Genomic DNA, 22,087 nt, shown 5'->3' with positions numbered 1-22,087 from the left:
ATCAACACTTCATTTGGGGGAGGGAGGGCACTTTGTTCTCTTTTTTAATCAGTTACGAGTGGAAAGATTCATATGAACAGCAAAGGGAAGTACTTCACTGGGTGACAGATTGCAATAGCAGAGCTTTCTGCAAACCGTAGAAGAAAAAATTGCTTAGGGACTGAAAACCATAAAGGAGTGGATTTTAGGCTCTCTCAGGTAAAGATATTTATTCCGGTGCCAAGCAGCTAAACAGCAGCGACTAAAAGGGTGCTTTCAAAGCCTGGAAGGAATGAAAGGGAAGCATGCAATGCAATACCCTAACTAGCTTTTACGCTGGAAGCAGTGCAAGCACTTGAGGCCTGTGAAGCTGGGCCAGGCAGCCCTGGCACAGCAGCATGCAGGGCGATGTGGGTGCCAGGGGGCAAGCTGCGAGATCTGCACGCTGCGAGCTCTGCTGCAGATACAAACCAACACGCCCAGACCCCAGGCAGGCAGGCAGGTGTCCCTGTGCAGAGCTAGGCAGCGTGGTGGGGGCATGCTCCAGTTGTTTCTCTTGCCTAATAAATCTCTCTCCTCGTATTTTCTGCAATTTTAGGAGAACTAATTATCACACCAGTACTCCGAATCCTCTTTGTTTTTACAGATCTGCCAGCACTGGGGCAGCTTGGCAGTAAAAGGATGAAAGTGGGGCTGCATATTGTCCTGCAAAAGAAGTTGCAATTTCTCACAAGCTATCTATCATGCTCCACTTCCAGCTTTACTGATGCCCTTCCTCACAATCCCTAATTACCAACTGATCCAAATACAGCGACCATCACCATTAGCAGAGTTGCAAATTTCTGACCTAATTACCAATTCTAGGATGAAATCTAGTTTTCGTGTTGTTGTTCTTGTTTGTTTTTTTAATTGTCATTACTAATAACTGCTGGTTAACTGCTGTTATCCCTTCTAACGAGTACAAACTAGGTGCTTGGAAGAATTTGGCTTTTTTTTGGAAAGAATTATAAACTAACCCACAAAAACATTCCTATTTTCTTTTGTAGTTAGCTGAACACTTCAGAAATTATTCTACAATGTACATTTTAAAATATGTTAGATGGAAAAAATACTTAAAACAAGACAAAAAACAGCTAAGGATGTTTTAATAGGAGTAGTGTGTATCGACATTGTTAGTTTCTTGTGAAAGCTGTACATCTACCAGATAACACATTACCTGGAGAGTCAGGACAACATTTTCTGGCTGTGGAAGTCAAAACAAATGGAGAGTGTGTATAATACACAGGCAGCATGCACAAAAACAAATTGAGTAATGAATAATTAACCACGATCAAAACAATTAGCAACACAGAAACAATAATAAAAAGCTACCGAAGTAAAATAACACATAGAAGCACCATTAAATAATCACAGAAAAGAATTTACAGTAAAATATAGAAGCAGATAATTTCTGGTGTCCTTTGCAAGTAAACAAAGGAATCTAGGTTTTGTCCAACACATCTTAGAGCAACACAGACTGGTTATTTCCGTACCAAACATCTGTTTCTTGTAATTCCCAACATATCTCGCAGAAGAGAAGGCCAGGGATTGCATTACTTTGTGGTTTAGTGATTTCTTCAGAAATTCCACCTGCCATAACTGATCTGTGATATTCCTGACTAACATTTTCTTTTCAATGCTAATTTTATTTTGGCACAAGAGCAGCAATTTCAGTAGTGGTTTTGGGACCCTAACAGATTACACAGAAATTTCACCCTTACTTTCAACTAATTACAGAGAGGTTTATTTTAAATTATGTAAAAGTAAAAAAGAAAAGGCATTCAAGAAGGACTGAGGAAATGTATTTAACAGATCCCTAATTCACTTCTCATCCATATTTCAGAAAAACACTGAAAGCTAAATATTCAATGACAGGAATTTCCGAAGAACCTAATTTCCCCTTTGTTTTCACAATGAAAACTGTAGTTCTTGTATTTTTCCTATTCATTTCCACATGCCAAGCTCACACCTGTTAATGCTATTCCTTGTGTGATCAGCAGAAAAGTGGGCTAGCTAAAACAGCAAGACGCCTCAATCCAAAGTCTGCTGTATGAGAATCAGAAATGTTCTCAAGTTTTAGGGAAATTTTTTCATCTGCATCACACACATCTTTATGAAACCTCTGCTGTGCAATGTGCTTAAAACATTGAAAATCGTATTTGGTATCTTATTTGTAACGGGAGGAAAACAAATACTTATCCTCCCTTAAAAATATGGTACTGAGTATGATTTTGAACCTTTTAAGTGAGAACACCTCCCAGCAGAACTAAAGCCATCACAGCAGTAGCGTGCTGGCTCTGTGTGAGCACACAGCAGCTGTGCTCAGCTGCTAGGTTATCCTGGCAGATCCATGTCCCTGCCAGGAGATGGTAAGACATCCGCAGTAAGACTCCAGCTGGGAACACGGGGATACACAGCACAGAACTGGGAAGGGCCTCCTGGGTCACTAACACATTCTACAAATAGCTTGACATAAAAAAAAAAAAAAAGATATGGAGGAATGACAGCAGAAATTTAACAGGATATATGTCAGAAGCTGTTCTTGCTACTGCTTGGCGAACTGGCAAGTCTTCCTCTAACATGCATTTATACATGGCCTGTTTCTGTGCCTCTGCTTCTGTTATAACACCATCTTTTGCCCAAATAGCAGTTTTTTCTTCCTGATGCTTCCTCTTCATATATATTTATAAGGAATAAACATACCCCTTATCAGTGTTTTTCCTAAGCTAAGCAAACTCTTCCAGTCTTCGAAGACACTCTGAAGGTGTCACTGAAGGTGTCTTGGAAGGTGTCTCGGAGGTGTCACTCTGAAGGTGTCTTAGAAGGTCACTCTGAAGACCTATGTGTTTCCCAGATCATCCTAATAAATACTCACCGAACCCATCTTAGTCTGAGTTCATTCTTCCTGAATTTGGGCAATGAAAACCCCAGGCAACATTTCCTATTACCCACACCATTCAGTGACATTCACACTTCCCTTTCCCTATTGGAAGTTCATCCAGAGGCATATCCACAGCCATGCGTACCTCTTCACAGTAACCTCACTCTGATGCTTCTGTCTCCTGAGGGATTCTCTATTTACCCTGATTTAACTTCTCAAATTTGTTTCAAAGTTTCAGGTCAGAATTAGGACCTACATCTAATGGCCTAAATCTGTTTTAATTCTTAAGCACACCTGATATTGTGTTTGTCACCCTATAATCACACAATTTTACCAACTGCTTTTGCCACAGAGGACTACAGCTGTTATTAGGCTCAAATTTCTCACAACTTACATAGTTACTTAATACTATACTGACGCTCATGTGTAACAACCTGTGGTCTAACGTTTTGTCCAAAGACTCTGCAAACCAAGTCCACCCTACGCTCCTCACTAGGAGTGCAGGCACCATCTGTGGTGCACCACTACACAAAGCCCCACCAAACAAGCCCATGGGATTGGCAAGAGTTGCTTGATGTACCATGAGGACAACACCCATGCACTCAGATGTCATGCAGAATACATCGAACCACTGGAGTGACAGTCTTGCTGTCAGAAAGATATGGAAGCACAAGGCCTTCCCACTTCAAGTTCTGTCTTCAGTTTTGGGCCCCTCAGTACAAGAAGGACATCAAGGCCCTGGAATAGAGAAGGGCTACGAAGCTGGTGAAGGGCCTGACACACAAGTCCTGTGAGGAGCAGCTGAGGGCACTGGGGTGGTTTAGTCTGGAGAAGAGGAGGCTCAGAGGAGACCTGAAGGAAGTTGTGGGGAGCTGGGGGTCAGCCTCTTCTCACAGATAACTAGCGATAGGACTAGAGGGAAAGGCCTCAGGTTGTGCCAGGGGAGGTTTAGGTTGGAAATTAGGAGACATTTCTTCTCAGAAAGAGTAGTCAGGCATTGGAACAGGTTGCCCAGGGAAGTGGTGGCGTCACCGTCCCTTAGGGTGTTTAGGGAAAGGTTGGACGTGGCGCTTAGGAACATGGTTTAGTGGGTGACATTGGTAGTAGGGTGATGGTTGGACCAGATGATCTTGGAGGCCTTTTCCAACCTTAATGATTCTATGATTCAAATCCCAAGATCATTCAGCTCACCTGATTCAAGGCAATAGCTTAGTGCCTGTGTGCCAAGTTCCATACTCATCTACCTGACAGGCACACGATCCTATAAGTACGTGGGTGACACAAAGCAACTTGTTCATTGTGTGGTCCTGGTTAAGATTCCTACTGCAGGAACTCAACCAGTGATGCTGGTTCAAAGATGGGGTGCTGTCTTTGAGACCAGCCTAAAATCAGATCCAAGTTACGTTCTACCTCTTCTTGCTACCAGATATCCTAAGAATTTCAGCTGTTACAGGAAAATCACAAACCTAAAGAGAGAACGGAGAATATACTTGATGTGATTAGCATACTACATAAACTAAAATATACTTTATCAGTAGACTATGGAAACTTTTTGAGGACAATAGCTGAAATTAACATGAGAACTGAGCAGTAATGGCTCTCTCTTAAGCATTTTTAAATAAAAAACGTATTTTTCAACACAAAGGGGTTTCAATCTTTGCACAATAAGCACCACAATCACATTACAGCTGGAACTTATAAGGGAGCCCTAATTATGTGTAGTATTTTTACACTGGCTTATGAAATTTCCTTTGTGATATTTTGAAAAGTTTTGCTCGCACATTTTATAAGAAACCATCAGTCTTGTTATTCTCAAATATCACTCTTGCATCCTATTTTTATAGCTTTAAAGTACTATTTAATATTTTAGAAATATAACTGAATTCACCGTTTTCATTATTTTACGTAGATACACATAGACAATTTACCTTTTGATAATCGCCCTGTGTATTCCCAAACTTCTGCTGTGCTACTTTTCTGATGAGATCTGAAAATAAGCAAGAATATTCCAGAGTTTTAAAAAAACATAAATTATAAAAATGGGGGAAGGAGGATGGCATGACTTCTACTCTTAGGCAGACAAGATGCAATTAAGAATAGACATCAACAGGATAAGCAAGCACATAAATGTTTCCATAAACTTGTCTGGTTCCAACATTTTTAATCATCTGTGCATTTTATGAGATCACAGGAAGAAAACCAGGTTATCTATCAATTAAATCCCACTGAAATGCAGTGAAGATTTTTCTGAGGTCACCCTCTGTACCTTAGCAACATTATTAAAAGTTAAGCACAAACTTATCAATTACTTGGACAAAGTTCTGGGTTTCAGCTTTGCTTCATGTTTATGGCATACACATATATATAGATACATATAAACACAGTATTACATACATTATGTGCAAAACAAGCATGATAATGATGATTTCTTGACAGAACAACACAAGGAAGAAGCTCTTTATCTTGCTCACTTTATCCCAATTTCTCTTCTTTCATGTTTTGGGGGGTCCCTGGACCAACAGGGACCTTGCATGAGAGTACACAACATTGCCAAAAGAAATCAGAAAGCCTAACACACACCAGGTTGCTGCAATCACAACTGTATCTGAAACACTCATCTAATTTATTCACAATATAGACAAGATACAGCAGCCACTCAAGAAAATGAGGTAGGAGTTTAACATCAACAGCTCCACTCAACGTTAGAAACATAGCTCCATGCTCCTAGCTCCACGCTAGGCCGCGCACACGCGGCTGTGCTCGGATGTGTGGGAGAAATGATGGACTGAACTTCTGGTTCCTCCGATGAAGAGGAAGCGCATTAGGAAGGAGTTCTCTGCCCCTCACGTTCATATCGAGCTGGGCTTTATGGTCCTATCACTAGTCACCCCATATGGAGCTGAACCTCCTTGAGAAAAGCCTCCATACCCTCTTATTTGGTGGGTCAGTAAAGGACCTATAGATTCAACAATAACTATTCACCTCTAAAACATAAATCCAAGCCCCCTCAGAATTTCTTGTAGCACTCATGAAACGTTCAGATAGCTGTTCGCTATTCTCCAGTTCTGCACGTCTCAGAAAAACAAACCCCCAAGAGAACAGTTTCCACAGCCCTTGCTCCCCAGCACCCTGCAGAGAGAACAAGTACTTGATGGTCTGCGAGTTCAAGAGATCCTGAGAAGTTCCTCAGAGAAAACTGTTTCAAAGGGAAAAAAAAACACAACAGCAGAGCAACGCCTGCTGTTTTCAGTGTACCAAGGAAAGTATTCCCTGCAAGGAAGCTGTAGCCACCAAGACTGCAAATTAAAAATTGAAAATAAAAGCCTGTTAACGTATCAGAGGAGCAACAAGTCACAAATCATCCACAGATGGGAGGTATATTTGAAAGGAGGAGCACAAGCAGTAGATCAAGGACCCTCTATAGCAAGACAACCTCATTTTGGAAAAACTAGACATAAACTAGAAGGTTAGGCTGAATCCCACAATAATAGGAGTAAAACCAAAACATAAATAAAACAGCAGCCCAGGAAGAAGAGAGGAGTTATAATCCTCATAAAATGTTCAAGCACAGCTACTAAACACCTTGAGAGTCAGGAGACCGCTGGAGAAAAGGGCACATCACATACTGCTCTATGGGCAGCACACACCTGATCCACAGCTGCTGCTCTGAGATCTCTCTCACCTTGGGGCTGGCAGAGGCCTCCCTGTGCAGAGATGCTCACAGCATCCCTGACAGCACGCGGGTTTCTCGGGGAGTTTCAGGAGGTATACACAGCCAAATGAGGCAGCACTGCACAAATCCCCAAAAGATAACTCATGCTGGTTCTATTACACAAGTTTTTTCTTCTGCAGCAAAGGCAAAATTTCTTTCTTGTTTAAATCTATATACCTTCCAAGCAAGTAAATTTAAGAAAGGTTTGGTGCATGAAATATGTAATACAATGAATTTTCTCTGCAGCTAGATTTAGCAAGCAGAAGAAAAGGGCTAAAATAACCCTTTTGTTTATATATTTATTCAATCATTTAGCACCGTATAACACCCCACTGCAGAACAGCCACTGCAGAGAAGTTTCTCCCATCTCAAATCACAGTGCGATGGGAAGGAAGAGGAAGGCCCAGCTTCTGCACTCCTTAGCCACACAAACTGCTACAGACTGCCTGCAGGACAAAGATAGGAGCCAATCACCCAGGGATGCTGCAGCATTGCCCTCCTGGCCTCTGCTCCACAGCCCCAACTGCCAGGCTGTTTCTGCCTTGGAGCTGCCCTTGCTGTGAGAAAAGGTTGGACCCAGGCACCTCCAGAGCTCCCTTCTGATCCAAGCCGTTCTAAAATTATCCTACAATCATGCCAACTTTTTATCATAAATAATTTAGCAGAGGAGTGACAGCATTGCCAGGAGGCATGTAAGGAAGCTGTTTTTTATTATTAACAAAGTCTTCCTTTGATACGTTTCCTATTGTGAATCAGTACAAGCTACAATTTAAAAAGCAGTAGCCTGTCCTGTTGAATAAAAACTGAGTTTTTAATCAGTTCTTCTACTTGAATGTGTTTGTTCTCTGTCATATATGAAAATAAAACATTTTACATAAAGTTTTACATACATACATTTATGGACATCTGTATGTGTGTATGTATATATAAAACTACTGAACAGAACCACAGAGCAGTTGAGGCTGGAGATCACCCAGCCTAAACCCTGGCTCAGAGCAGGGGCACCTACCACAGGTTGCTCAGTGCTATGTCTAGTCAGGGCTTGATCATCTTCAAGGACAGTATCCAATATATAAAATAAATACATAAATATATATCCCAAACCCCTCTCATTACCTGTGATACACTTAATTTGCTCAACATATTCCTGATTCACAGTTGTTATTTATACTCTTTCCGCAATTTATATCCTGACAGTCAAAAAAAAATGACAGAACGGGAATACACTATGACAAACTGATGCAGGAAATGGCACTTTCTGTGTGTTTACAAAATTTGGAGGCTCTAAAACCTTTTAATCAGAAACTAAAGCACCTTTAGGTTTACAGTAAACAAGAACGCCTGAAAACAGGTACAAGAAGTTCCCACATGGATTTCATTAGGTATTCAATAGTGAGAGAAATAACAGGTTTCATGTCATACACAGCACAATGACTACTATTACACAGCCCATTTTTTAACTCAATTTCAGAATGTGAGATTCCCTGCTGAATAAAGATTTACTACTTATATTACTTGGGAAAGATTTTTTTTTCCAGAAGTAATTTGAAGCTTCAGGGTGTTTTTCTCACCAGGCAGCACACAACGGTTGACCATTCTTTACAATGAATTTACTATTTCAATAGCCCTCGGTATCAACTGTTAGACGTATTGCCAGTTAATTCATTTTGAATGAAATGTGGAAGTCATATAAATATTCCCGTAAAAAAAATACTATTGGCTAAAACCAAATGTAAAATTACCTTCACTTACCCACCTACACGTGTAGGCACAAACATGCCTCAGAGTTTTGCAGGATCAAGAATCTCCATTTCAGGTTGTATGCACATTTACTACAGCAGTACTTAAAGGTTAAGTGGGGGAGTGTCCTGTGCCCCCCTGTGTAAAGTGTGTACCGGGAGCACCAAGTTTTCACATATGGCTACGTAGCTCACTGTAGCACAGTGCAGAGACACCTCCGCCTATGTTTAATTCACTCATCTACACAATTTATGTTTGCTTTTATGAAGTGCCTTTCTTCTCTAGCTAGTCTCATCTCTAGCATTCAAATATGTTTTTATTTAAAACTGAACTAAGGTAACTCCACATGACGCCCTTCTATATCATCAGCAGAGTACCTCACAGCTGATCCGACACCTTGCCTCTGATTTCTGTTTCAGACATAAAAGCACTAGGCAGGTGTGAGAAAGAGCAGTGTCCTCTATTTTCAAATTAACTGGATTACTTCCGAAATCTTGGCTTGACCAGCTGCACACATTGTTTCACAGGACCAGTAATCTGAAGCTCTAGCGCAGAACACATTTCATCACTGGAGTTAAAGAGATTTACCTTGTGAGGCTCATTTACACGGCTAATTACATTACTGCTTTGCACTGTCTCCTTCCTGCTCTCATCACACATGCAAAATGCTATCTGCCCTGGTTAAATCTAACTAGCCAGATGAACTGTTCAGTTACCAATGCAATTTGTGATGAAGAAATAATCACCACCTCCTGCATTGCATGAGGATCGTGCACATAGGCCCAATACCGTACTTCTCAGACAAGAAAATGAGGTTACCACTAGGTCTGCTTCTTAGAACTACTTGACAGAAAACGATAGCAAAAATAATACATATTTAAAAATAAGCTCTCTGGCTATTCAGTACCAACATAAATTAGTTATAAATGCTTCTGCCAAGAAAGCTTTTCAAATCTAGGTGACAGAAAAACAGCTGGAGTAAAACCTTTGGGAACACTGTGCTTGATCTTCACTCAAACAATTCCATTGAGCCAGTTCAGCTATAGAGTCACTCCTGCATTAATCAAATTATGCCAGAAATTAATTTATCCTTTTAAGCATAATGTAACATATCAGGCTTCTATTCTGAAAAAGACTTCAAGCAAACCAGTAAGCACCATGACTGAAGCATTCAATTCACACTGAATGGAGATCTTCAGAACAACAGGGGAGAATTATATAGATAATATACATTATTATTATTATATATACATATAATTATATACAATTATATAATTATATAGATAATATACATGGTAAGTTAATAACTTATAATAAAATAAAAATAATAAAATAAAATAATAATAAAAGTTAATAACTGCTTTCATGCCACCTCATTCTAACTCATATCACAATATTTCATCCCACTCCCCTTCATCTCTAACAGATAAAAGTCAATGGACTATGGACTCACTTCACAGTTCAGCATGTTTCTGAATATGGGTCAGTTTGATCCCATTAACTGTCATGAAAAAATAGCAATAATTAGTCTGAAATTAATGAATTAAAATAGCTTCAAGCTTGTTTTTTTTCCCTCTCTAATTATGACAGAATAAAAAACAACCCTTGCAAGTCCAAGAAAACCAGAAAAGCTTGATAACGTCTGAAATGTTATATGAGATAAAAATCTTTTGGGTGTTTTATAGCAAGTTTTACTGCAAGCTTACTGACATTTTAACATACTTGCTTTGACCTGAGCGGAGTTTTGGTTGCTTCCCCAGAGTCAGAACACCTCTTGCCATTAACTGAGCCATGGTCAGAGCCCACTCCTTTTGAAGAGGTCTCCTCCAGCAGGTAACCTAGGGGCCGTCCCTGCACCGCTGCCAAACTACCTAATGGCTCTGCTCAGTCGTACCATTCCTAATCCCTGCTCTACTCTGCGCTGGTGCGGCCTCACCTCGAGCATTGTGTGCAGTTTCGGGTGTCACCAGGACATGAAACTATTAAAGAATGTCCAAAGGAGGGCTACAAATATGGTGAAGGGTCTGGAGGGGAAGATGTATGAGGAGTGGCTGAGGTCCCTTGGTTTGTTCAGCCCAGAGCAGAGCAGGCTGAGGGGAGGCCTCATGGCGGCCTGCAGCTCCCTCACGAGGGGAGCGGAGGGGCAGGCGCTGAGCTCTGCTCTCTAGGGACAGCAACAGGACCCAAGGGAACGGCATGGAGCTGGGACAGGGGAGGGTCAGGCTGGGTGTTAGGGAAAGGCTCTTCACCAAGAGGGTGGTCAAGCACTGGGACAGGCGCCCCAGGGCAGTCGTCATGGCACTGAGACTGCTGGAGCTCAAAAAAAGTTTGGACAATGCTCTCAGACACATGGTCTGATTTTTTGGGTGGTCCCTTGCGGAGCCAGGAGTTGGACTCAATGATCCTTGTGGATCCCCTCCAACTCTGGAGATTCTGTGATTCTTTGACTCCTGCAGTGATCACTTGGCTTTGGCTCCACTGCAGGGCTAGGTGGGAGCTCAGTAATGGTGACAGCAGGAGAACCCAACATGCACATTGGTGCACAGAGTGTCCTGCTGTATTCCTCACCCCATGCCACCTTTCCTCTTTCTGCAGGGCAAGAAAACTCACTCTGTAGGTGAGACAGGAAGTTGCTGAGTTGAGATCTTTCCACTTCCCATGCAACAGAAAACCACTTCAGTCCACAGATGGAAATGTGTAATACATGAATTCACTCATATAGGCTAGACCATTCTTTTCCAACCCCAAATTAAAAGAAGGTGTCACTCCCCTCTTCACAATGTCTCCATTGGACAGACTGGAGCCATAACCCTTGATCCCAATCTAAGGAAAAAATGGACAAGAAAAAAGGCAAACAAAAAAGGAACCTTGCCATTGTACCAACATGCAAAATGATGCCCCAGAACCCAATATTCTACAGTGCCTGGTTGCATGGAGGTTTTAACCAAAAATACATACAAAATTGCCTAATTATTTTAATTTCTCATTTCATCTGCAATGCAAGTTTGACTTTTCACCCTCTTCTGCCTTCAGTATGCTGCTCCCTCTCACCAACACGATTATCTCCCATTCTCATTCCCTGACTTTAATTGCATGGTGATCAAAAGCAAGAGAAAGATGCTACATTCCCAGCTTATCCTGGACTACTCTGGATCTGTATCAAAATCCAGCAACACACAAAATGAGACAAAAAGCAAATATGTAGTAAGTGCATTTAACATCTTAGTAGTCTTGAAGAGTGTGTACTGCTTTAATCGTGGCTGAAAGAACAGAATGCCTAGAAATGAGGCTTAGCTTATACTGGATGCAGTGAGGGGTGATGTGAGAGGGGTCAGACTACAATATGAAACGGCTGAAGAGATGGATGAACAGCTGTGAGCTGGATCAAAACTGTAGGAGTGGTCTAAGCTGGGTGAGTTTTAATCAGAGCGCAGGTAGGACCAGGTGCAGTGCAATTGCTGAAGATGTGGAACTGCAGGGCAGCCAACAGCTGCCAAGCACACATCCTGCAATAAGCAGGATGTGAAATATCTGGGACTCTCTTTACACCCTACTGACAGAAAACAATTGTTATATGGAAGAAATTACACAGCAGTGGATTAGATAAGTGACAGTCTATGAATTTCATTCATTCACAGAAAACGTTCCCTAATTTCCTCAAAGCATGGATGAAACTACAGAAGTTCTATAAATTTAGCTTCCTCAAGGTTGTTATTACTAAGGAAGACCAACCAAGTGATTTTGTCTTCCACAAAAATGTCCTCACACCTTACAGCTGCCCCAGGCTGAATTTATCATCCCCCCCCCGCCTTTTTTTTTTTTTTTTTTTTTGGCTTTCCGTGAACATATGCAGACAATGTTAAAGAGCCTGGCCAGAAAATAAGTTTAAAGTTAAAAAAAAAAAAGCCAAAGCCACAATATTAACTGTTATACTACACCTAAAATGAAAAATTTCTCCTTTGAAAATAACCTTTGCAGGGACTTTTTAGCAGTTCTTTGCTACAAAGAAAGTTCTGTTCTTGCTGAAGTTTTGGAAAAAGAACAAAAAGAGAGAAGCCTTTAGAAAAATCTCTGCTTAGGAGTTTGCAATAAATTTGCATATATCATGCAGACACAAAGTCAAGTATAAAGCTTTGAAGAAGTATCCACACAGAAACTGCATCGTCTCATTTTCTGAACACAATGAAACTTCTATAGTGCATTGTTTGTGCCCCTGCAGCTATTTTTTGCCATTTATTTTGTTCGTAGTAGCTACCTAAAGTTCTCTCCAGGCCACCATCTGGTAAGGATTTACAACAGATTACAGGAAAAGATTTAACTTGGTACACTGTATATGCTTTTCTGTTTGAGCATACTGCAGAGAAATTTCTTGATAGTTCAAGAATTGTGTAACATACTGGACTTGTAATTTTTATCAAAATAGTAAATACCTTCATTATAGAACAATTGCGGTTTTCCTGCTCTTCACTTCTCTCAGAAGTTCCCACAAACTGAGGGAAGCACAGAAAATCCTATCTCTGTATTGCGTAACTTGAATTGTTGGAAATATGAGTGCAGATAATTGGGAGTGACACATTGGAGCGCTGCTGGTACCAGCTTTTACTTACCTCAGTAAGTGGCTTTCTGCAGCTTTACTGTGATTTCTCAGCATTCCCTCTCTCTGTTTTTCCATTTATGCAAGGGCCAGAATCTTCCACATGTTTGATAATTGTGGCACACACAATGGTTCAAAATACTATAGAGATCACCCCTTCACTCAAAAAAATCAAAGAAAAAGGAAAAGTTGCTACTTTGAAGAAAGATCTCAGCTTTGCACAGGTACATCTTTCAGCTTTCATCTTTTGTACCTGGGCATCTTTCAGTTGAGTTAAACATCCAAAGCAATTAAAATTAACTCTTTTTAGATGAGAAGAAATATATCTGCATATTTAAAAAAAATGCAAAGCAGGATTTGGATGTTGGTGGTTTTTTTTTTGTGATTGATAAGCTTACACTAAGGCATATATACTGAAATTAATCAGTTGAAACTACAACAGTGGGCATCTGTGGCAGCTGATTTCCCTTCTAACTAGAAAATAACTCACTTGTGGAAAAGGAAAAGTACACTTAAAAACTTTCAATATGGAAAGATTTAATAATGTTCAAAATCACTAAATTAATAGTGATACATTATTTTGCTCCAGTAACTTTTCAATAGTGCACATTCATTTAGGAAAAAAAAAGTTTTGTTTCGCTAAAATACAAAAAATCTACATACCACAACTTGAGAAGAAAAAAAAAAAAAACAAGAGCAAGGGCGAAGAAAAATTTCTAATTCTCATAACTTTAAATGTAACTAAACATTGAATATTAGGCCTGCAGAAACAAGATTTCTTGCAGAAATATGTCAAACTCCCGTTACTTTGGCTGACATCATTTAAGAAAAAGCCATTACGCACCAAGAAGAGTTTGTTGCCCCGGAAAAGACAACCTAAGCAAATTATCAGACAAGAAAAAAAATGAGAGGGCTAGGCTTATGTTGTGTAATTATGAAGGCCTATAACAAAAGAAAACAAAGTCAAATGCCTGCTCTTCCAAAAACAAGCAGTATCCATACAATATCTCCCATTAATTCAAATTGCTTTGTAAAGATGATGAAGGAATTGAGACTCCTCACAGGGTTTTGAAAACATTATCCCAGTAAGTTCAGTAGGTGGGTGGTTGGACCAGATGATCTTGGTGGTCTTTTCCAACCCTTACGATTCTATGATCCCCTCTCTCAGTCCCTGTCCATTCCACAAGCTGAGGAACCTCTTCTGAGGTTCAACACTTGGTTGATAGAAAAGCTTTTATAAATAAAACAGGGGGAGGATGGGCAGCAGAATAGGTGCCATTGTAGGGCCAGGAAAAACACGGAGCCTCAGGTGAGTGGCATGAAAACCCACCCAATGTCTGCAATCAAGGAAAACTTTCCAAGAGGTTCACAGATGATACATGTCACCAGAGAATCGGCTGACCCAAAACCTATTCCATCCCGCTTCTCACCATATGAGATGTTGGCAGGTATGCTCTGGAAATCTCAAATAAGCTTTCATACTTCAGTGTTTCAGATTTCCTGACTACAATTTTGTAACCAGAGGGAGGGACACAAACTACTCCTCTCTCCAGGCGGTGCATTCTCCAACTGTGACTGCACACTGGCCTCTGAAAGGTAAAACTTGGGCTGATGCCCAACATGCTTACCTCTTTGCCATGAAATATGACATGGTTGGCCAATCTTTTAGAGACGCAAAGAAAAATGAACACACAGAGAACTTAAAGAGTTTAATTCAGTGTTTTAATGTAATTGCTGGTGCATAGACACCACACTACATTCAACAGAACTAACGTTACCCACTCATACACACTGCACACAGTAGTACTACCCATCTAAATACATGCATTTTTAGGAGATGGTACCTTTTTTCAAAAACAAATGAACAAATAAGAAAACACAACACTTTATTTTTACCTAGAATGATAAGCAAATGGCAAAGTGAGCTCCTATGATGATACCGTCCTGTACCTCCCACTCCTCCCTTCCTTGTAGCCCCAGCCCCTGGATCTGGCTGCACTCAGACCTCAGCCCTTGCACTGATGCAGGGATCACTGCTCATCAGCCCCTTCTGAGCAGCCTCCCCATGGAAAGTAACCCAACTCCCTCAAGCTCTGCTCAAGGTTCATTTTCATTAATTTCTCACTTCTGTCTTAATATTATTGAAGTTATAAGGCCAGGCTGGATGGGGCTTTGAACAATCTGGTCTAGTGGGAGGTGTCCCTACCCATGGCAGGGGGGTTGGGATTAGATGATCTTTAACATCCCTTCCAACCCAAACCATTCCGTGATTCTAAACTGTGAAGCTGAATCGTCATTTTTCGATTACTGTAGAAGCATGGATTTGTCCCAGGCACAGCTGGCATCTCGCATTAAACCAGATCAGGGCAAGCACTCAGGATACTGTGGAGAGAGGATTCCAGGTGTACGTAAATCTGAAAATCTTGCATTAATCAGATGTGCTACAGTGGTTAAAACTGACTTGCATATTGTCTACCTAATACCTGTCTCTAAAAGAGAACTGTTAGTGTCTGCAACCGTATTTTTCTATGGTGGCGTCCAGCAGGTGATCTGTTTAAGCCTCCCCTCCCCAGAACCTCTGTCTCCTCCCCATCCACAAAAAATCTGACAAGCAATCTGTTAAATAGTCTTCAGTTTGGAATAGTTTGTGGAAAAAAAGAACTATGCTTCTGATGCCTAATATAAAAAGCATACTTTAAGTCCTCGTCATAAAGTATTTCAGTATTATTCCTTGTTTACATATGTATATCATCAAGTGGAGCATCTCTTAACTTCCCAGCATGAAACGAGCAATGATCTTTTAAACGCTCTTTCCTTAAGCGTATGTGAGTGGGCAGAGAAAAGAAGATGCTAATTTATCTTGTATCTTCCGGCTGTTCAGTATTCCACAGTATTTCTAACCTTAGACAGAAGGCGTTTCTTTCAATATATACCCCACAAGACTAAATAAAGGAGCTCTGTAAATCCCCCGTTATTCCAGTTCTACCCAAATCACTACCACTGCTACTTGCTACATACAACCCCTACCACCGAAACCTGCATTTTTGATAAACACACTTTGGCTACTACCTTAAATTTGTGCCACACTTCTAGCCACAGCACTAAAAAGAACAGTACCTGGACGTGGTGAAGGCAGCGACTACATCTCACTGAAGCTGTCGTTTCACAACACAGCTTAGCCAATTTAACAGCTACCTTACTCTAAGGCAGGTCTTGCTCTTCTGCCCTCCAGCTTCCTGCACCACCAATTGCATCTGTGCAATTGTCCAGCTCCAGGAGGCAAGTTTTAAGAAAACCAACCCAGGTGCACAGGGGGTAGCTGTCAAACAGTAGCTCCAAAAAGCAGTGTATCACACCAGCATGGTTCTGCGTCTGAAATAATACTAAGAACAACTTTGCACAACTGGAAAAGGATGTTTTAAATTTTTACAAAAGGTCGTAATAGTTTTGGAAACCTGAGCACTGTCCTATGTTGATGAGCTGCAGCACCTGCACATAAGCCAGAGCCAGAATGCAGTTCTTGGACACGGCCAGCATCTCCAGGAGTCTCGGATCTCAAACCAAAAGGACATCACTAGCCATGCACAGCTGCATTTAGCTCCAGTGCTGCAGCACCCAGACACACGTGCATCTCATGCAGGCATTGCTGAGATGCTTGTGCAGATGAGGCAAGGGTGTTAGTGTCAAGTGTCGTATTTAGTCTACTATTAGATTGAAATTGCCAAAAAAGGAAAGGCTTCCTGAACCTGTTCTGTTCAGATACCAAATCAGAAAACCACAGATCTTATCCTGTCACCTTTGCACGGATGCTTTTTTTAATACAGAAACTGTGGAAGATTTATTAGTAATAGGAAGCAAAAGACAAGTAGAAATGGACACGCAAGAAGTAAACTTTTTTTCAAAAAAAGCTGATTTTATACAAAAAAATAAAATTCTGACTTTTTAATTGAGGAGGTGATGAAGTCTTTTGACGTTTTGCTTTAGAACCTCAATTCTAACACATCTGATGTATTAAAAACCCCACAATATCCTCAGTGTTCATCCAACCTACCTCCAAGAGGGTTTTACTTATGTTTTTTCTATTACAGCTATACTAGCTAGACACACTGTTTATTTTCACATAAAATTGTGTGGCTTTTTTTTTTAATGTCAAATATGTTACAATTGCTGAATACACTCATGTGGGATACCAATTTCAGAGATAAGGAACACAAGACTAACTTGCTGAACTTGATTTGCAGCTGCTTTGAAAGACCGACCAGGCGAGGAAAAAGGAAGGACAATGGGGGTCAGAGCCAGGACTTGCACTAAAACAGACCACTTCTGCTCTTCAGTCATATCCTCAAACTGCTCAACAGGTGAGAGTCTGCAAACAGAAAGAATTGAGGGATGCAGTCCAGGTCTAAAAACAGCTTGCTGTTCTTCTTCCTCACAGATAAACAGTACACTTAATGCTATGCTTTGCCTGGGAAGCATACGCACTCAAGTTTACATGAAAGCTTTCCTCCAGCTTCAGCAGGAACAACGCAATCCAGACTAAAAAGCAGAAGCTGGAACAAAGCAGTTGTAATTTAAAGCAAGTGGCACAACAGTCCAGCAATACACTCAGATACAATACAACGGGGTAAACATGCCTTTAAGTTTTTGCCTTATTCCATCTAAAAAGAGAAGGAACTTTATTCCCAGCTTGTTTCTTTTGTGAACTCTTCACGCTTTAGTTACAAGACAGAAGCTGTGAAAGTGAAGATTTGTTGTGCACATCCTGCTGGCAAGTGGAATCTCAGATTAAAATCGTCTTACCGCAACTAACAACCAGTTTCCATGGGAACAAAGACAAAGCCACGCTAAGATATTCAGAGCAGCCAGAGGATCATACTGACCATGCCCTTTCCACGCTAAGTTCCCACCTGAAGGTCTCCAGCCCAACAGGTGACACGCACCACGTCACAACTATCAGTCAACTTACCTCTATTAATAACTTAATGCTTCGCTTTGCAACAGATTCTAAGTAGGACAAAGACTTGTTTGGGTAGATGTCCTCCTGGCTGAGTGATGCAAGCAACCTGCAATTTCCCTATTATCTATTTACTCTACGCAATGTTGTTAACAGTAAAGAATAACGATGCTGTACCCTGCACTGTCCTCAACAACAGAAACAGAGAAACCAGGACACAGCAAGACTGAAGAGACCTACTGTATGAGCACCACATAGCAACCCAGTTAGCAAACAGTCCTTCCACTCCAGTGTATCATCAACTCATAGTGGAGGCTGCTTCCCTTCTGAACAGCTTACACTCCAGAGTAAGTGACTCCCATTTACACCAGTACATCATCCAGCGAGAGCCAAAGTATTTGACTGATGGAGTTGAAAGCAGAATCCATTCACAGGCACTGAAGCACTGCAATCAGATATCCTTGTTCATTTTTTAAACTAGTTTCCTGCCATACCCAAGGAGCACAGCACTGTTCTTAAAGATCCAGCAACTGAAACAAACCAGAAGAGCTCCAGTTCCTCGCCCAGGTTCTGTTAGTGTGCTTTACTCAGGCACTACATTTAATCCTATTAATAACTTACCCATTAAATCTGAACTTAGATTAAGCTGTATGTCTGCAAACCTCATGGCATGAGCAACATACTTAATTAGAAGCTGTTTATCAAATAATTACTCAGATCTAATTAAATAAAAAAAAGCCTTACAAAAAAGCTCAACTATTTTGTTTTAAAACTTGAAAGTGATTGCTCTATTTAAAGTAACTAATAAGAACATTTAAATAAATTTTAAGACTTAACAGCAGGCAAATGAACAACTTCAGAACAATTTTTCCCAAAGACTCTCATGTACTTCATATTTTGCTTTAATCATAAGCTATAAAGCTCATGCTAGCTTTTTTCCTAAAGGCTTGCTTGGTACTGAAGGAGTGTAGATGTTATACTGTAACATCAGAGTGCTACTGCAAGCAGAAAAATGACTTGCAAAGGCAGGAATATCTACATGCGGTTAGATAAACCTGTCACTTTTTTCTTTTTCCTCCTAGCTAAGTGTACTAACAGTAGATTGGAAAACCAAACACTAAGTACTTCCAAGTACTAGGGAAAAATATATAAGACTACTAAGATCAAAATTTGAAGTGAGTGATGCAGAGTCCTGCCTATGAATAACGTTCCTCCTCTATCTTACAGTTAGATTTGATATTCTGGGGCATCAACCTGGAACTAACTCTTCTGAAGCACCAGACCAAGTGGGATGACAACATTTGGAATTAGAAACACTGAAAAGGCTTTCTGTGCACACTTGTGATTATGTTTATTTTCATCTCTGAATCAGAATTAACTCTATTTCAAGTTGGCAGTTTAAAAAATCCAGCGTTTCAAATATGTAACTATACCATTAATACACTGAATGTGAAAATAGAACAGCATATGGCAAAAGAGATTAAAGGGATTAACCAATTAAATGGTATGACTCAAACTGACATGATCCGCCAAATCTGCATTTTGCAGCGAGGTGTGCAGGGGCATGGGAAAAGGACTTCACCTAACGAAAACACTGAAAGCCAAACTTCTAAAAATAACTGCTTTGGTTAAAAGAGTCTGCTAGGATGCTAGCAGGAGTGAGATGTGTGAGATGCTCAAAACTTACAAGGTAAGCAGAAGTGATTTACTTTTGGATGTCTCCCTTCTCTTAAATGCTGGATTTCACAAACACCTACTTAAGTGATGCAGAACTTACCACAAGCAGTCCCATGTGACTGTAATATTGATAGCAAACCAAATACTCAATTATTTATATATTTAGGCCACATAATGTTAAATTTGACATACAAGGCTATAGATCAAATTCCCATTACTATAAAGACACGGTAAATATCTCACTGACTTCAGGCTTCCATAATCAAAAGACAGCAAAATATTCAGGCAGGCCTTCAGACCCAACAGAGGCCTTTTTCTGAGAGCTGAATGCAAACACCCCTAGCGTATGGGGTCTCACGGGGAGGCAAACAGTTCATCTGTATGTTTAATGGAAGGAAAGAGGCAAACAAAAGCAGAGGCATCTGGAAACAGTTCCTCCAAAAGGTGACGCTCCATCAGCTCCATGCAAGTGCCTCACTACACCTCGTGTAAGCCCTGCCCAGAAGGCAGGTTTTGCAGGGAGCAGACACCAAGCTTTTGCTCTCCAGGTTAACGTCTGGGACTCCAGGCATTTGTCTAAACACAATCAGTTCATTCGAGTTCATTTGACTTCTTCTATAGCTATCGAAGAAATGGCAAAAATACAAGCAAATAAAAGTTGACAGGTATCATACAGGTCTGTAACCAAAGAAGTTGCTTTTAAATCCTTCAGTAATTTTAAATCTTACCACAATTGTATACACAACAAAGTAATTTAAGCTTCTTTTATACACAGTTACAGCTAAAACACCAAAAGGAATCAATAACAAGCCAAAGCCCTTCTTAGGTTATTAAAATTTCACCTCATTATGATTTTAAATGCCACTATTATACAAACACATTAGCATTTGCTTTTAAAAGCTGAATGAAACAAAAAGCATGCTGAAAATTTACATTACTGCGACTATTAAATCCACAAACACACAGATCCCAAAAGCACATTTCACGCAATGCGACCTCGATAAGCACACACTCTTCTGATATCTCAACTTTCCCTTTAGAAGGGACAATTTAGTAAGAAAGGAACGGGGGCTGGGAACATAAATGCAGTTCCAGTCTTCACTTCGGCTCACAAAGGAACAAGAAATTGGATGCCTGTGTAAAGGAACTGCCCGTATATGAAAGTTGACTGTTGATGCAAATATGGAAACAAATGAAGTTTATTTCAAGTTGCTAACTTTCTATGATCCTTCCTAGGCTACATCCCTTAATACTGTACTAAAAAAAAAAAGTTTGCCATAATATGCAAATCCCAGAGACCTGCCTTTTAAGAATTTCATATTAAACAGAAAACAAGTTATGCTGTACTCCCACCCCATGCTTCTGAGCATAAATAAGTAAAAAAATTCAGTTAAGAAAAGTAGCCTCAAATGCATCAATGACAGCTTTGAGATATGAGAGAAAAGTACTGTGAAATTTCATTAACATTTCATTTTCATTAATAGCCGCCAACTATGCATAGCAGAAAAAAGTGTTATTTTATAAGGAACTGTACACTTTCCCAGGTCACATCATATGCTACTAATCAAGCCCTTGCTATCACGTACTTCCAAATTATGGTCTTGGTACCAATAACAGATCTGAACATAAAATTAACAAAAATGTTTATCGACTTACCTTGAGGAAAAGGATTGGGCTGTACTAAATACAGGAAAGCATGGACTATTTTAAACAAAATTCCTATTGGCCCGGGTTCGTGGTATGCACCTGTATCATACGTCTTGGCAGGTACAAATCCAAAATCCAAAGTCCCGGGAGGCGGTTTGTATATAGGCTGAACCTCTGAAACAGTACTTCCACAAAACAGCAGCAGCAGCAGCAGACAGAGTTCCACAGCCATGGCTAGCAGTATTCATAAAATTTGAGGTAGAGATATGTGTCCCACCAAACCTAGAAATCTTCAGTACGTTCCCTCGGGGGTTAGCTTTCTAGGCAGTAAAATGCTGGTGTCCTCACACCTTTTATTCTTGGATGTCTTCTTGTTCTGGAGCGGTATAGAAGCCTCTCACGGAAATGACTCAGCGCACCACCTCTGGAAAAAAGACAAAAAACAGCTTGTTAAGGTGTGGGCATGCAAATAGGAAAGTGCAAGATACCTGCAATCTTCTGCACAAGTTGAACGTATCATCAGTTGTAAAACCAAGCTTGGTAGGGCAGAAGAGAAAAAAAAGAAAGGACTGAAGGTTGTGAATCAAGTGGTCTACTGCATACACTGTACTTGAATGAGGGATAAGTACAATTATGCAGAGTTCCAGGTCACTGAGTTTTCAAAAACAAAGCAGAGCATTGGGACAGCTCCAAGGGAAACAGACACAATTAAAGGTACAAACATATGAATTGTAGCTCTGACTAAACACAGTATGCCGTGCAACAGTAACTGCAGCGTGTGACTAACCACCACCTGCTGTTACTCCAGTTGATGGCAATTATTGGCCATATCCCGTAGTTTCTTTAATCTGTAACTTTCCAGTC

General features: G+C 40.4%; 1 protein-coding gene across 4 annotated transcripts in view; it reads right to left on the bottom strand.

Moving 5' to 3' along the window:
* PROM1 (prominin 1) overlaps nt 1–21,455 on the bottom strand; it is a 55,589-nt gene extending 34,134 nt beyond the window's left edge. For 2 of the 4 annotated variants that reach the window (XM_035568988.1, XM_035568989.1), the window contains exons 1-3: nt 21,233–21,455; nt 4,828–4,886; nt 1,196–1,222 (exon numbers count right to left, since the gene is read on the bottom strand). In XM_035568988.1, coding sequence (XP_035424881.1) covers nt 1,196–1,222; nt 4,828–4,886; nt 21,233–21,455 — 309 coding nt within the window. The remainder of the gene's footprint in view (nt 1–1,195; nt 1,223–4,827; nt 4,887–21,232) is intronic. The other 2 variants (XM_035568987.1, XM_035568990.1) reach the window with 1 other exon arrangement.
* Nucleotides 21,456–22,087: the final 632 nt, after the last annotated feature.

This window comes from Cygnus atratus, chromosome 4 (assembly GCF_013377495.2).
Source record: "Cygnus atratus isolate AKBS03 ecotype Queensland, Australia chromosome 4, CAtr_DNAZoo_HiC_assembly, whole genome shotgun sequence".
In the NCBI taxonomy this organism is placed as follows: Eukaryota; Metazoa; Chordata; class Aves; order Anseriformes; family Anatidae; genus Cygnus; species Cygnus atratus.
Note: the sequence above shows the minus strand (reverse complement) of the source record. Positions and strands in the feature narration are given on the sequence as shown.